We start from the raw sequence: 17,084 nt of genomic DNA, 5'->3' as shown, positions 1-17,084 counted from the left end.
AATTAAAAAATCAGGCCAACATTTTTCACACCACTGTAATAATCCACATATAAAAAACTCTTTTTCACACCACTGTAATAATCCAATATTAATGTAATAATTCACATATAACAAAGGCTAACAGGCAGATTTATTTCAGGTATTATTTACTATCTAACATTTTTTGCTTATTAGTTGATTGATTCAAACACTTTGGGTAGCCTTCAATAAGCTTTTTCCTTCTACATTGCTTATGTACTGATTATTATGGCCAAACAGCATATTAAATAGTACAGTATACACTCCTCCAATCAAATCTCAAACCAAGATTTTTACATTATATATTTTTTACTCATACTATCTGTGATACCTTGGGTTGTTTTGGATATTTTGCCAAAAGAGGAACTGGACATGGAATTTTGAGTGTCTTATGGTATCCAACTCAAGTACATTAAATGAAAGCCATTTTAGTGAAATAAATACATCTATGTATTAAAAAAGCAGATACAGTAATTGTAACAAATGTGTGGACTTATGGAAAATTCATACATACATACATATATATATATATATATATATATATATATATATATATATATATATATATATATATATATATATATATATATATATATATATATATATATACGCAGTATATATAAACTATATTACCAAAATAAACTTTTCCATGACATTCTAATTTATTGAGATGTCATGGGAAAGTTTATTTTAGTAATTCAACTCGCATAGTGAAACTCGTGTACTATATAAATTCAGTACACACAGACTGAAGTAGTTTAAGTCTTTGGTACTTTTAATTGTGATTTTTTTTTCTCACATTAACAAAAACCCACCAATTCACTATCTCAAAAAATTAGAATATCGTGACATGCCAATCAGATAATCTTAAAACACCTGCAAAGGTTTCCTGAGCCATCAAAATGGTATCTCAATTTGGTTCACTAGGCAACACAATCATAGAGAAGACTGCTGATCTGACAGTTGTCCAGAAGACAATCATTGTCATCCTTCACAAACATTCATTGGCAAAGAATTTGGATGTTCAAAGAGTGCTGTATCCAAGCATGTTAACAGAAAATTGAGTGGTAGGAAAAGTGTGGAAGGAAAAGACTACCACCCGAGAGAACTGCAGCCTTGTCAAGCACAATTGATTAAAGAATTTGGGTGAACTTCACAAGGAGTGGACTGAGGCTAGGGTCAAGATATCAAGAGCCACCACACACGGACGTGTCAAGGAATTTGGCTACAGTTGTTGTATTCCTCTTATTAAGCAACTCCTGAACCACAGACAATGTCCGAGGCCTCTTAGCTGAGCTAAGGAGAATAAGAACAGAGCAAGTTTTGTATTTCATTTGGAAACCAAGGTCCTAGAGTCTGAGGGAAGGATGAAGAAGCTCATAGCCCCAGTTGGTTGAAGTCCAGTGTTAAATTTCCACAGACTGTGATGATTTGGGGAGCAATGTCTTCTGCTGGTGTTGGTCCACTGTGTCTTTGGAAAACCAAAGTCACTGCACTCCTTTACCAAGATGAGCACTTCATGCTTCCTTCTGCTGACTAGCATTTTAAAGATGATGATTTCATTTTCCAGCAGGATTTGACACATGCCCACACTGCCAAAAGCACTAAAAGTTGGTTAAATGACCATGGTGTTGGTGTGCTTGACTGGCCAGCAAACTCACCATACCTGAACCCCATAGAGAATCTAGGGGTATTGTCAAGAGGAAAATGAGAAACAATAGACCAATAAATGCAGATGAGCTGAAGGCCACTGTCAAAGAAACCTGGGCTTCCATACCACCTCAGCAGTGCCACCGAATGATCACCTCCAAGACACACCGAATAGAGGCAGTAATTAAAGCAAAAGGAGCCCCAACAAATATTAAGTAGATATACAGTAAATGAACATACTTTTCAGAAAGCCAACCATTGACTAAAAATGTCTTATGAAGTATTCAAATTTTTTGAGATAGTGAATTGATGGGTTTTTGTTAAATATAAGTCAGTGTGTAGTTAAACTACTTCAGTCCGTGTGTACGGAATTGATAGAGTATAATACACATGTTTCACAATTTGAGTTGAATTACTAAAACAAATGAACTTTTCCAGGACATTCTAATTTAAATTTAGATTCTGAAACAAACAGCAAGCAATAATATATCAAAAATTATTATTTCTGATACTATTGAATGTAAATACTTGTAAAAGTAGACGTACATGTTTGGTGTGACAGTGCTGTGTAGATTTCGAACGACTCTCTGCTCCTTCACATTCCATAAAAGCCACATGCAAAGAGAAACAAATTACAAATATAATTAATCCTGAACTTGGGATACTGTGTGTGGAGTTTCACACAGAGCCTAGTGTGTCACAATATTTGAAAGAAAACTGCATAAACAGTTTCTTAGGGGGGGAAAGGGTTAAATATGCTGTTATATTAAAATGCACCGAAAAAAAAATTAAGTCAGTATAATAAATTGACAAATAAACACTTGTGCTTTAACTAAATTTACCAACCAAATGATAAACCTGTAGAGGACATCTCATCTATATCCTGAGTAAGAATCTGATCGATAACCTTCTCAAGGTCTTGAACAGGAACAAAAGTGGCCAAGATACGTGTCATTCTTTTTCTGAGTTCTGTAAACCTGAGGATGAAGAAAAGAAACTCTATTTGAGACACATTATTTGAGCTATTGTGTTACAGCGCAGGTCAGGTTTACGACTTGTGTCACCTGCCAGATAATCTGCAGTATGTTATCTATAGTATGCTACAATCATGTAAAATATTAAGATGATCATGGCTGAAATTTGTGAAAAATTGGATTTAAACCCAGAGATCTTATAGTGACTGCATGTTATAATCTCTGACCTTTCTGATCTGTCCTGTGTCTGGTTCTTCCTTATCCACTGGGAATCTTTTCCTCTTCCTGGGTTGGAGGCTTCTCTCGAAGGTGCTACACAATCTTCTGTTGTAACCTCCACCTTTTCACGTTTTATCTTACTTTCTTCTAAACATTTCTGCAGGCTCTCACAGCTGTTTGTCCACTTCTCATATTCTAGACTATCTATCTTTGTGTCCACTTTCTTTGTACAAGCAGGAAAAGACAAGGTAAGAATTACAGTAATAGGATATACTGTAAAACATACTTGATGTACTATTACAATTGCATTTTATATTTAGACATATTTAGTTCAATTAAGGTGTATGCAGCCAATTTAGACACTTGCCTCTGTCTTCAGCAATTTTATTAGCTTCCGTAGCTTATCTTCGAGCTGCTTCAGGTACTGCCCTTTGTCAATCTGCTGGTCCCCAGAGCTGGACTTTGTAAATTGAATGCTCTTTTCGTCACTCGTGCTCACGAAAATCACATCATCCAGTGCTGTTTTAAGGTCTTTGCAGTCAGCAGTATTAGAACCACTAGCAGGACTCATCATGGTAGGAGAATCCGGTATGATTTTGTCAAAACCTTTTGTTCTAAGTTTCTTCTCAGATTTCTCTTGAATTATGTCCAAGGCTTTGTTTTTCCTGAAATAAAATTCAATTAAAATCATCCAGGTACTCATAATGCAATGTTATTGTGAAGGAACATGAGACAGAAGGAGTGACTGCAGTACCTTTTAGGAGTAGTAGAGAGAGATGTGTCCAGAATGACAGCTGAAGTATCAGAAGGTCTGGGTGTCACTGGGCTCTTGAGATATTTGTGGAAAGCAAAAAAATAAAGCACACTTGTGAATGAAAGATGAAGACAGATATTATGAATATATGAATTTATGTGGTCGCCCTCTATTTTCATGATTTTCGCCTACATGACCTACCCATCTAAAAGTGGTACCGCTCCCACATACTTTGACACACAGAGGTGAGGTCTCATTGGAAAGAAGAGAGTCTCTAGTTTCAGATACAAGTGTCAGGGTGATTCTAGGCCTTACTGACACAAAGTTACAAAGGCTAGAATGGAGGGTTTTGATTACTGTCTGAGTTGTTTACCTGATAAACTGATTAAATACATTGCTGTATTTAATGATGGGAGGTAAACAATAACTGAGGGTCATAGCCACATGTGTTGGCTTTCACCAAAAAAAAATTTAAGTCAAAAGACTCAAAAATGGGTTTTATATGAATATTTTTCTACGGACATGTCCGTCCGTTCATGTTTTTCTTGTTTACTGTATTTGTATTAACTTTGTATTAAAAGACTGCATGCGCAGTTTAAAAGGCCTAAAACAAAGAGAACCCCTCTGCCTTGAAGCCTGCTGTGAAAAAAGGCCTGTAACTTGACACCCTGAGGCGTGAGAGTGAGAAAAGTTAGAGAATTGTGCAATAAAACTTTTGCGCAGCCTGTATTGCACAGCTCGCCCTTCACAGATGTGTCATGTTGCATACCATTGGAATCGTCTCCTTATTGGCTAAAGAGCTGTAAAGGTCATGAAATTGTCAGGGAGCAATTGTCAGTCAAAGGGAGGGTATCCCACCTAGGATGGAGAGACATCATTGGCTTCTCAGCCGTCTATCTCTGCACTACAGGCGCCGATTGGCTCATGTGAGGGCTTGTTTGATTCGTTAGACCCTGGACTACAAATCTGACACAAATCTCAGTGTAGTTTTATAAGCCTCCTAGGAGAAGTGAGAGCCAAAACAAAGGACGGAATTAAAGGAGTGGATTAAAAGGCTTACATATTCCAGTTCCTAGGACTCTTGGGGATTTTTTAGCGTTTGTTTTGGAAAATATTACCCCACTGAAGAAAGGGAAGCGTTTAAAAGTAAGTAAACAACTGGACTAGCGCCGCCTAGTTCAGGTGACTATCAACTTGGATTAAATTATTATGATGGCTATAAATCATATTATGCTTTGTGTGTGGGCTTAATAAACTCCTGAGAGTCTAAGCTTTCAAACAGTATATAATTTAACCGTGTATTTAGAGGATTTAATGCTTAAAAGCTACAACGAAGTTGATGCAGCATCATCCCCTAGCGGTGGTGTGCCGTTGTCGGCACGGTGACCACATAAGTTTAATCAAGTGATTCTGTAATTATCTGAACACATTATACATATTTATGTTAATACATTACATGTATTGTTTAACAAAATATATTTATATCTTTCCGATGCCATATTCTAACTGAACAACATTCTCTTAAATGTTGTTAAATTCTGTTAAATTACTATATATATATATATATATATATATATATATATATATATATATATATATATATATATATATATATTAATTTAACAGAATTTAACTAATATATATATATATGTCTTTCCTTTTTCTCTAATCATTTTTGTAATTATAAAAAAGATTGTTGATTTATGAAATGTTTGCCTTTTTATTTTGTTCTAGGTTATTCATTTATTTTCTACCGCTTATCTGAACTACCTCGGGTCACGGGGAGCCTGTGCCTATCTCAGGCGTCATTGGGCCTCAAGGCAGGTTACACCCTGGACGGAGTGCCAACCCATTACAGGGCACACACACTCGCATTCACTCTGGACAATTTTCCAGAGATGCCAATCAACCTACCATGCATGTCTTTGGACCGGGGGAGGAACCCAGAGTCCCCGGATGAAACCCCCTAGGCACAGGGAGAACATGCAAAGTCCACACACACAAGGTGGAGGCGGGAATTGAACCCCCTACCCTGGAGGTGTGAGGCAAACGTGCTAACCACCAAGCCACCGTGCCCCCTTCTTGGTTATTGTTTGTTTTAAATTCTGCAATAAAATACAGTAATTTTAAGAATGCTATGTGCACCCTGTTCTTTTCTCAGCAAAGCAAAATCCTGTTTATTCAGTCAATCAACTGAACAGTGAAACCTGCCTAAGTAAAAGAAAATAATTCTGGAGCTCATCATGTAATAACAATTCAGATCAACCCACAAAATTACTCCTATGACTATCTTAGACATAATTTGGTGGATGGTAGGGATTATTTGTCTTCTCAGATTATCATACCGATCTCATACATCACAACAACTGCAGTGGCTAAAGATTAATTCAGAAAAGGAGCTCTGGAATTATATCCAACATAAACCAATCTTTTTACACCACTCATTTTCTCACACTACACATTTTTTGCTAAAAATGATTTATTTCACAAAACCAAGCAAGCCTATTTTTAATATGCATTTCTACATATTTTTTTTCCGATCTAGACAGAGGGAATAGAAAATGCTATACACGTCCTTAAAATATTGTGACATCACCTGCTGTCTGTTCTCCTGCTGCCGCTTCTGGGTTCGCTCACTGTTTCAAAACACATACACATGGGCAAATATATGGGCAAATGAGGTCCATAAATGGACAGTGAGAATGTTATTGTTATTATAGCTGTCTACAAAAGTATATAGGATTTAGAATAAATGAGTGATCAAAGCTCTGGTTTTATGAATTCATTAGGGGATATTTACATCCATATATATATATATAAAAATTAAATAATGAGGGAATAAGAGACACCTGGCTATGAAACAGATGAGCAGCCAACTCTCTGATTACTTTTGGCTTTAAAAAAAATGGAGATGGCAAATACACAAAGTGATGTCTTTTCCTTTAACTTTCAACTGATTTGAATTTACATACCCTTAAATAAATCCTGGAAGTTTACAGTTTGTTATGATTTTCATTACTTAAATCCATCTCAAATATACTGTTGTAGACTGTCAATATTCAAATATTTATGGACCTGACTGTATAACCTCAAAAGAAATGTATGATATTAGAAATATTTATGTATATGACAGGAACTATTCCTCACTGTTTTTTGTAGGTTTTCCACGATTTGGGTTGTTCATCATCAGAATCCTCAAGCTCTTCTTCATCTGTACAACTCCTGATGGAATCATGTTATCATTTACATGAGAACACACACAAATACACGTAAACAGAAATAGAAAGAGATACACAAACGCACCTGAATTGAGGGTCAGCGTTCATGTGGCAGAACCAATTTTTAGGGGTCTTTTTTCCATACATACAATCTGGAAGTTTTCGCCACTTCAAACAATCATCACACTGAACCCAGGTTTGATCAGGAGTTGATCTGTAAGTCCACACAATCAAACGTTAATTTCTTGTATATATGCTCCTATGTTAATCAGTGTGACCTTACATACAGAATCTGTGTGAGAGCAAATGCAATGTTGCTTCTGTTGTAATGGACACAAGCCAAAACCTTGTAATATATGATTTCGGCCCAGTGCAATTTAAGACTTAAACAAAGTTGTACTGAACATTTTTGTAATTGTTGAAGGGGGAAGAGAGAGAGAGAGAGAGAGAGAGAGAGAGAGAGAGAGAGAGAGAGAGAGAGAGAGAGAGAGAGAGAGAGAGAGAGAGAGAAGGGGGCATTTTACAACTTACAAAGTATCCTCAAACGGTTCATCGCTGCGTGTCTTATGTCTATAGTGAACTTCCTTCCAATATTGCTCAAGCTTCATACCTACACTTATCATGGTTTTCCTGCACAGACGCAAAATAAAAAGAAATTTTAAAAAAGAAATAAAAACACCTAAAAATTCAGTGGTTCAGATACTTGCGATAATACTCATACTGTATACTGTACAATGATTTGTATATAAATAAAAACTCATGGCCCATCTGGACATGTTACTCAAACACACCTGTATTCTTCATTATTATCAAAGTCCTGCTTGTTGTGAATTGGTGTGAGATGGTTACACTCTAACACCCCGATAACTCCTTCTCCTGTGCCATTAGCCTGGTAACAGAATAAATATTATAACACATATATAACACAATGAAAATATCATGAAAAAGAGGATTTGGACTACCAAGAGATCCAATGAAGAACAGCTGGTAAACTGGTGACAGGGTCAGGGAGCCCAAAGCTCATTGATGTGCATGGGAGCAAAGGCTATGATTTTAAATCATGTGAATGACCAGGAGTATGTGTTTCAGTTTGCTGGGAAACATTGGGCCCTAGCTTTCATGTACTGTAAATGTTACTTAGACACATACCACCTATCAAATAGTACCATAAGTGTTCAGGACTCAGTGGGAAATGTTCTTGGGAAGCAATATTTATTTTCAGCATAAATGAGGACTAACTACTGTCCCTGAAAAAGGGCACTGGCTGTCTTTACTTTCTTTCACTAAATAAATCAACAAAATCAGTAAAGGTTCCCAAACCTATGCCGGTTTTTGTAATTTTCGTCTTTAAGACACGTAAAACATCCACATTTGCACATCAATGCCTGTACTGGGTGTTTTAGTTGCAAAACTTAAATGTAAGAAACGTATTCAACTAAAGTTATGATTACAAAGAACTTTTCAAATGTGTTAAATTGATTGTATTAATATCTGCAGGCAGTGGGATGATGGAATTTGCGTCATTACATCATTGTGAATGACATCATTACGTCAGGACGTAAAAGAACTTCTTGAACTGGTTCATTAAAACGAACTGTCCGAAAGAACCGGTTCGTGGAAAAGAACCGAACTTCCCATCACTAATCCAATGATCGGTAAGTTTCCAATCACAAACTACAGATACCTTTTCTGGGTTGTCTGAATCGGTGCATGAAACACATTAACAAATCCGAAAACACAACAACAATTCAAACAACCCGGAAGAGGTTGGTATAGTTTGTGATTGGAACACGTACCGATCATTGGACAAAACACCTGTCACTCAAGGTATACATGAAGTACAACAGTCTGCCGCAGGGAAAAGTTGGAATGGATGGATGGAATGGATTACTGTGGATTAATTCTGTTATTTTCTTATATTTAAACGGAGAACTTTACAATGATCAGTAAGTTTCCATTCAAAAATGATATCTACCGTTTCTGGGTTGTCTGACTTCTTGTTGTGTTTTCGGATTTGTTAATTTGTTTTAGGATTTGTTAATCTGTTTCCAGATTTGTTAATTTGTTTTGCACTTCTCAGCCACCGTACTTTGTGCTTCTTTTCTGAGCACACATGTCAAGTCAAGTGAAGTCAAGATGCTTTTATTGTCATTTCAACCATGTATAGCTGTTGCAGAACACAGTGAATTGAGACAACATTTCTCTAGGATTGTGGTGCTACATTAAAGCAAAGACAGAGCAGAAGACTAAAGTGCAACTGTGCAACCTGGTGCAAACAGTGCAGGACAAGACAAACAATACAGACAAGACAGTGCAGGACAAAAGACAGTGAAGACAAAAATGGATGGAATAACAAAAATGAACATTGAACATTCTGTACCAAGACACTCACACACCAAAAACTAGGAACAGCAAAAAAGTAACAAAGGGGAACTGAACTGTTTCCAGTTGCAAACTAGGCTGAAGAGACAAAAACATTGCAGGCTGCAGGGGTGTGGAAATAACAGAGAATAACGGCATGACCGTTACACTGCTTGTGCAATGACAAGACTGTTGCACTGCTCGTGCTACGACAAGAATAGAGGAAGTCACGCGACACACACGTAGCTCTATATATAAATAGAGAACTGCCTTACATCCAACTAACTCACTCTGTTCAGACTTAGGTTGGGACAGGCTGACTTCACACTTGCTGACTTTTTTTGCATTGAAAAAAGAAGTTTGATATTCCACAGGACTCTGCTGTGTTCTTCTCTGCAACTTAGGGAAAGTTCACTTGAACAATTATCTCTGATTAACAGAATAGAATTTCCATGACAAGGGAAAAAAGACACATTCTTCAATAGAAGTGACTAGACATAATGAAAATCTGACCTTTTGTACATAGCATTTAACATGGTCCATAGAACACATTTCTCTATGGGGACTTAGAAATAGTGCAGATATAATAGTGAATATAATAAATTCAGACTCTTTGCATCGTTCTATGTATTCCCTATCCACAGCCCTCTTACCTGACCCTGTGCCATGTAAACCATTTGCCACACATTCACACTTGCACTGGCAGCACTGCACAGCTAGTGGTTAGCACGTTTGCCTCACACCTCCAGGGTTGGGGGTTCGATTCCCGCCTCTGCCTTGTGTGTGTGGAGTTTGCATGTTCTCCCAGTGCCTCGGGGGTTTCCTCCGGGTACTCCGGTTTCCTCCCCCAGTCCAAAGACATGCATGGTAGGTTGATCGGCATCTCTGGAAAATTGTCCGTAGTGTGTGATTGCGTGAGTGAATGAGAGTGTGTGTGATGGGTTTGCACTCCGTCCACGGTGTATCCTGCCTTGATGCCCGATGACACCTGATGCACAGGCTCCCCGTGACCCGTGATGAATGAATGAATGAATGAATGTAAAATGAGGCATGGGAAGGCAGGGCCTTGCGTTATTTGCGAGGCCCTACGCAACTTGCGTAGTGAGCGTACTGTATAGGGCCGGTCGGCTCTGTCCCTATCTGGCTATCATTGTTTATCTGTCTATTTCTGATCAGTTGTCCTACATGTTCTGTGATTGTATGTAAAATAAATATAAAACATGTATAAACCCTTATGATACTAAAAAGAAACTTTATGATTAAAACATCGACCTATATGATTCTCACCTTACGCTGGCAGGCGACACGCTCATAGGCTTTGATGAGGCGGTTTTTGTTGTACATCATCAATCCGTAGTGATCTTTGCTCTTTGTGTTGTAGCCAAATGTGATTGTTATTCCCTTTTTCTGAGACAAAGACTTAAGGACCATAGCATTAAAAATATTTGAAACATTTAATAAGTAGCTCTTACTAGTGTATCATTAGCTGTTTTTTACATTCTGGTGCTCTATTATTTGTCAAAAAAGGATACAAGACCAGCAGGTTTGTATTTGTCTGTGAAGACATTTGCTAGAATCTTTGTGACAAACTGAGTTTCCACTTTCTGCCCTTGGATGATAATCTGCATTCTTGGCTTCAGGTATAGAATACTACAGTATGCCTGAAGTAAGAGAGAAATAAACAGCTTTGAATATACATTGATCAATAGTTGAACTTAATCTTGAGACTGTACCTGCAGATTTGAGTAGGAGCTCCTGCAAAACCTCACTTCAATTCAGTTCAGAAATTAGCACATTTTCACTCACCTGCATACAGTATCAACTCACACTTGTCTCAAAGCATATACATTACATAGATATTTTTACAGTGTTCCTTGCAAAAATGTTCCTGATCTGTCAATTTGTGGAGGGGTTTTCCCTCTTTCATTTCACAGGTTTTGATTTGACTGGGCCATTGCAAAATGTGCATTTTTTACATTCACTTATTGTTTTACTTTGGGTCGTTATTGGTGGAGGGGTTTGCGTGCCCGAATGATCCTAGGAGATATGTTGTCTGGGGCTTTCTGCCCCTGGTAGGGTCTCCCAGGCAAATCTCCTGTGGGCCCACCACCTGCAGGAGGAACCGTAAGGGGCTGGTGCAATGTGGATTGGGTGGCAGTCGAAGGCAGGAGCCTCGGCGACCCAATCCTCGGACACGGAATCTGGCTCTAGGGACATGGAATGTCACCTCGCTGGGGGTGAAGGAGCCTGAGCTGGTACCGGAGGTTGAGAGATACCGACTAGAGATAGTTGGGCTCGCCTCCACACACAGCTTAGGCTCTGGAACCCAACTCCTTGAGAGAGGCTGGACTCTCTAATACTCCGGAGTTGCCTGTGGTGAGAGACGGCGGGCTGCTGTGGGCTTGCTCATAGCCCCGCAGCTCAGCAACCATGTGTTGGAGTTCACCCCTGTGAACGAGAGGGTTGTTTCCCTGCGCCTTCAGGTCGGGGATAGGTCTCTCACTGTTATTTGTGCTTACTGGCCAAATGGCAGTGTAGAGTACCCGACCTTCTTGGCGTCTCTGGAAGGGGTGTTCGAAAGCGCTCCGACTGGGGACTCCGTCGTTCTAGTGGGGGACTTCAACGCTCACATGGGCAGCGACAGTGACACCTGGAGGGGCATGATTGGGAGGAACGGCCCCCCCGACCTGAACCCGAGTGGTGTTCTGTTATTGAACTTCTGTGCTAGTCACAGTTTGTCCATAACGAACACCATGTTCAAGCATAAGGGTGTACATCAGTACACATGACACCAGGACACCCTAGGTCGGAGGTCGACTTTGTGGTTGTTTCATCTGACCTCCGGCCATATGTCTTGGACACTTGGGTAAAGAGAGGGTGGAGCTGTCAACTGATGACCACCAACAGGGGGTGACATTGAGTCCGAGTGGACCATGTTCTCCACCTCTATTGTCCACGCAGCCGCTCAGAGCTGTGGCCCTAAGGTCTCCGGTGCCTGTCGTGGCTGCAATCCCCGAATCCGGTGGTGGACCCCAGAAGTAAGGGATGCCATCAAGCTGAAGAAGAAGTCCTATCGAGCCTGGTTGGCTCGGGGGACTCCGGAGGCATCTGATAGGTACCGGAGGGGCAAGCAAGCTGCAGCCCGGGTGGTTGTGGAGGCAAAAACTCAGGTCTGGGAGGAGTTTGGTGAGGCCATGGAGAAGGACTATAAGCTGGCCTTGAAGAAATTCTGGCAAACCGTCCGGTGCCTCAGGAGGGGGAAGCAGTGCCCTGCCCACACTGTTTTCAGTGGGAGTGGGAATCTGCTGACCTCGACCGGGGACATCCTCGGACAGTGAAAGGAGTACTTCAAGGTTCTCCTCAACCCCACCGACATGTCTTCCACTGAGGAAGCAGAGGCAGAGGGCTCAGTTGTGGACTCGTTGATCCCCCAAGCTGAGGTCACTGAGGTAGCTCCTCAGTGGCGAGGCACCAGGGGTGCCTCACCACAGGCAACTCCGGAGTATTAGAGAGTCCATCAAGTCTCATGATGTTGTGGGGCTGTCTAGGTTGACACGCCTCTGCAACATCGCGTGGAGGTTGGGGACAGTGTCTCTGGACTGGCAGACTGGGGTGGTGGTCCCTCTGTTTAAGAAGGGGGACCGGAGGGTGTGTTCCAACTACACGGGGATCCCACTCCTCAGCCTCCCCAGAAAAGTCTATGCCAGGGTACTGGAGAGGAGAATACGGCCGATAGTCGAACCTTGGATGCAGGAGGAACAATGTTGGTTTCATCCCGGTCATGGAACATTGGACCATCTCTATACCCTCGCTATGTTGCTGGAGGGTTCATGGGAGTTTGCCCAACCAGTCCACATGTGCTTTGTGGATCTGGAGAAAGCATTCGACTGTGTCCCTCATGGTGACCTGTGGGGGGTGCTCTGGGAGTATGGTTTGGGAGCCCTCTGCTAAGGGCTGTCCGGTCCTTATATGACTGGAGCAGGAGTTTGGTTCGCATTGCCGGCAGTAAGTTAGACTTGTTCCCGGTGCATGTTGGACTCTGGCAGGGCTGCCCTTTGTCACCGGTCCTGTTCATTATTTATATGGACAGGATTTCTAGGGGCAGTCGGGGGCCGGAGGGAGTCCGGTTTGGGGACCACAGGATTTCGTCTCTGCTTTTTGCAGATTATGTTGTCCTGTTGGCTTCCTCAAATCAGGATCTTCAACGTGCACTGGGATGGTTTGCAACCGAGTGTGAATCGGCGGGCATGAGAATCAACACCTCCAAGTCCGAGGCCATGGTTCTCAGCCGGAAAAGGGTGGCTTGCCCTCTTCAGGTTGTTGGAGAGCTCCTGCCCCAAGTGGAGGAGTTTAAGTAACTTGGGGTCTTGTTCACGAGTGAGGGAAGGATGGAGCGGGAGATCGACAGGCGAATCGGTGTATCTTCTGCAGTGATGCAGTCGATATACCGGTCTGTTGTGGTGAAGAAAGAGCTGAGTCGCAAGGCAAAGCTCTCTATTTACCAGTCGATTTACGTTCCTTCCCTCACCTATGGTCATGAGCTTTGGGTCATGACCGAAAGAACAAGATCCCGGATACAGGAGGCCGAAATGAGTTTCCTCCGCAGGGTGGAGTCACCCTTAGAGATAGGGTGAGGAGCTCGGTCTCTCAGGAGGAGCTCAGAGTAGAGCCGCTGCTCCTCCATATCGAGCGGAGTTAGCTGAGGTGGCTCGGGCATCTGTTCCGGATGCCTCCTGGACGCCTCCCTGGGGAGGTGTTCTGGGCATGTCCAACCAGGAGGAGGCCCCAGAGAAGACCTCAGACACACTGGACGGACTATGTCACTCGGCTGGCCTGGGAACGCCTCGGTATTCCCCCGGAAGAGCTTGAGGAAGTGTCTGGGAAGAAGGAAGTCTGGGTGTCCCTGCTTAGCCTGCTGCCCCCGCGACCCGGCCCCGGATAAGTGGTAGAAGATGGATGGATGGATGGATGGATGGATGGATGGATGGGTCGTTATTGAACAAAAGGACTTTTCTATATCTTAAGCCATTATTTGGCCAGTAAGGATATGTGAATGTGGTAGCCTAGTGGTTAAGGTGTTGGGCTACCAATCAGAAGGTTGTGAGTTTGACTCCTACGTCCACCAAGCTGCCACTGCTGGGCCCTTGAGCAAGGCCCTTAACCCTCAATTGGTCAGTTGTATAAAAATTAGATAAAAAATGTAAGTCACTCTGGATAAGGGCTTCTGCTAAATGTTGTAAATGTAATGTATTTAGCGACATCAGTGATTTCTGGTATTTTCAGCTATATCACAGATGAAGAAAACCATGATTCTGCCACCACACTACATACCTTGGCTATGGCTTTCTTTAGGTAATAAGCATTCTTCTTTTTGTGCCAGACATGTCTTTTAAAATTATTTCAAAAAGACCTTTCAAAAAGGTCTACAATGGGCTGGATTTTTTTTCTTCATTTTCCATCTTTCTGAAATTATCCCTTTTATCAGTGGACTCCAACAGCCAAATATCCATATAACATTTTCTGGTTAAATTCTCACCCGTAGTGAATATTCACTCTTAGGCACTGAAATGCAACTCCCTGCTTGCCGCCTGGTTTGTGCCCTAGTGCTCTCGTACACATCAACAGGGATCCGGATGTCATAGGGATCCTTCTTGAAATCAAATTCTAACTCTCCAGAAGATCCTCTGCAGCAGAATAATGAGAGGAGGAAACAAATTGTGGATTTATGGTATTTTTCTTATAACCCAGACATTTTTTCTTAGTCCTCAGCTCTTTTGCCAAATAAGGTTATCCTGTCTAAAACATATTTGTCACATTTATATTATTAACTATACTTTTATTAACTATACTTTTTACAGACCTCTCATATAAAACTAAAGTAAATCAGTAACGCTATGCATGTTCACCTGTGTAGGTTCCAGATGATGATGCGTGTTCCACTTGAGTTGGTGCATAGGTTTTCAATGACAGTGAACTCAGACAACAGTTCTTCCTCAGTGTTAAACAAAGAATATGTCATGATATCATTAAGACTCTCTGCATGCTCTGGTGTAGCACCGAGTGAGCAGTGAAGTTAAGGATCAAACAACACAGATGTACCTCACATATTGTATTTCTATTTCATATAACTTCATATATATATATATATATATATATATATATATATATATATATATATATATATATATATATATATATATATATATAAATATATTCATATTTGTTTATACCACATACACTCATTAATTTATAGTAGTTACAGCATAATATATTTTCAATACAAAATGGCCAAACTCAAAAATAGTGTGACAGTTTAAGGTTATTTTTTAATCACCCTCTCTTGCAGAAAAGGCTCTTGTATTGCCATCTTTCATTCCTATGAAACTTCTGCCCTTTCGAGAGAATTCGATGCTGCATCAAGGCTGACGCTATGGCAACGCTATCTCTCTGTGTTATTTAAAGGATATCACGCTGTCTTGTCTTAGTAAACATGACAATAGGCACTATGACAGTTGTTACACCTGTCTTCTTGAGGTATGTTTGTGACAGAAGACCCACACACATGATGTTGGCTTTCTTTGAGAACACGATGGCATCCTTCCCCAAGCGCATGGAGCCTGACTTAAAGCCGTTCCCATAAAGACCGATTGGAACATGGCCTCTGACCGCTTGCTTATCACTGAAGCCAAAACTGATATATATATTTAGAGAGAGAGAGAGAGAGAGAGAGAGAGAGAGAGAGAGAGAGAGAGAGAGAGAGAGAGAGAGAGAGAGAGAGAGAGAGAGAGAGAGAATGATTTTGTCATTGTGATAAATAGACTGGGTGAATTGTGAATAGTGTTTTGTGTACTATTGTCTAAATCTTTTCAGTATGATAATTCATGCACAGACCTAAGCATTTTGTGCATCTTATCATAGTCAATTCCGTTTCCATTGTCCATGAAGATGAGGCAGTCCTGGCCTTTGACTGCTGTTTTAGTGATCCACAATTGTTTTGCATTGACATCTGGGTCATAAGCATTGTCTGTCAATAGGGAAATAGAGCCAAAGAAAAATATGAAACTAAATGTAAAAGAGTTTTTCCTCTTAAACTCTGTTTTATGTTTAACATATTTCCAGTAATCAGGAAAAAAGGATATTAAACAGAGTATACAAAGCAGAAAGTGAGAGACCACAAAAAGAGAGAAAACAAGTCAACCATTAAAATTAGATAGACTGATCATTAATAACAGCTTAATATATTTAGCAATACAATTTTCCAAACCTCTTGGCCACTGATTAAGTGCTTATTAATAGTATGTGTTGTTTGCAAGTTTGGTGTTTTTTTTGTGTTCATCATTGGTATTGTAGCAACTGCATAAGCTGTATAGTAAGATCTAGTTGTGTTCTTAAAGAATAGAATAAAGACGTTTGGCTCACCAATCAGTTCTGCAACAGCACTGAATGGCCACTTATGGCTAGTGGAGTTTGTATGCAGGAACTGTGGATTAATCTTTATGAGGAAAACAAGTGTTATAAATATGAATACATACAACATTTATAAATAATCATTGCATATGGTTATAGAGAGAGACCATGAAAAAGAGCAATATATATATATATATATATATATATATATATATATATATATATATATATATATATATATATATATATATATATATATATATACCATGATGTCATATATACCATTAAAAAAGAGCAATATATATAGAGAGAGAGAGATGGTAAACTGCATATACTGTAAATAACACCTAAATGAAACCTTCACTTGAATATACGAGGCTAAATATACATTCAGTGATTTACATACAGATTTTGAATTTATGCATGTACTGTATAGGCGACAGTATATATGGTTTTCTGCATTGTGTATAGCAGCCATAAAAG

General features: G+C 40.1%; 1 protein-coding gene across 3 annotated transcripts in view; it reads right to left on the bottom strand.

The window, feature by feature from the left end:
• The window catches only part of LOC113639774 (MORC family CW-type zinc finger protein 1-like), a 29,956-nt gene that overhangs the window by 11,699 nt on the left and 1,173 nt on the right, over window positions 1–17,084 (bottom strand). For all 3 annotated transcript variants that reach the window (XR_007140802.1, XM_047814993.1, XM_047814992.1), the window contains exons 2-18: window positions 16,614–16,686; window positions 16,086–16,218; window positions 15,662–15,885; window positions 15,101–15,254; window positions 14,731–14,878; window positions 10,727–10,855; window positions 10,482–10,601; window positions 7,625–7,722; window positions 7,365–7,463; window positions 6,919–7,047; window positions 6,763–6,837; window positions 6,212–6,251; window positions 3,616–3,689; window positions 3,229–3,526; window positions 2,870–3,084; window positions 2,515–2,645; window positions 2,215–2,258 (exon numbers count right to left, since the gene is read on the bottom strand). Coding sequence is in view for 2 of the 3 variants with exons in the window: in XM_047814993.1 (XP_047670949.1) it covers window positions 2,215–2,258; window positions 2,515–2,645; window positions 2,870–3,084; window positions 3,229–3,526; window positions 3,616–3,689; window positions 6,212–6,251; window positions 6,763–6,837; window positions 6,919–7,047; window positions 7,365–7,463; window positions 7,625–7,722; window positions 10,482–10,601; window positions 10,727–10,855; window positions 14,731–14,878; window positions 15,101–15,254; window positions 15,662–15,885; window positions 16,086–16,218; window positions 16,614–16,686 (2,184 nt within the window). In the remaining variant the exon portion in view is untranslated. The remainder of the gene's footprint in view (window positions 1–2,214; window positions 2,259–2,514; window positions 2,646–2,869; window positions 3,085–3,228; window positions 3,527–3,615; window positions 3,690–6,211; window positions 6,252–6,762; window positions 6,838–6,918; window positions 7,048–7,364; window positions 7,464–7,624; window positions 7,723–10,481; window positions 10,602–10,726; window positions 10,856–14,730; window positions 14,879–15,100; window positions 15,255–15,661; window positions 15,886–16,085; window positions 16,219–16,613; window positions 16,687–17,084) is intronic.

This window comes from Tachysurus fulvidraco, chromosome 6 (genome assembly GCF_022655615.1).
Source record: "Tachysurus fulvidraco isolate hzauxx_2018 chromosome 6, HZAU_PFXX_2.0, whole genome shotgun sequence".
Classification (NCBI taxonomy): Eukaryota; Metazoa; Chordata; class Actinopteri; order Siluriformes; family Bagridae; genus Tachysurus; species Tachysurus fulvidraco.
Note: the sequence above shows the minus strand (reverse complement) of the source record. Positions and strands in the feature narration are given on the sequence as shown.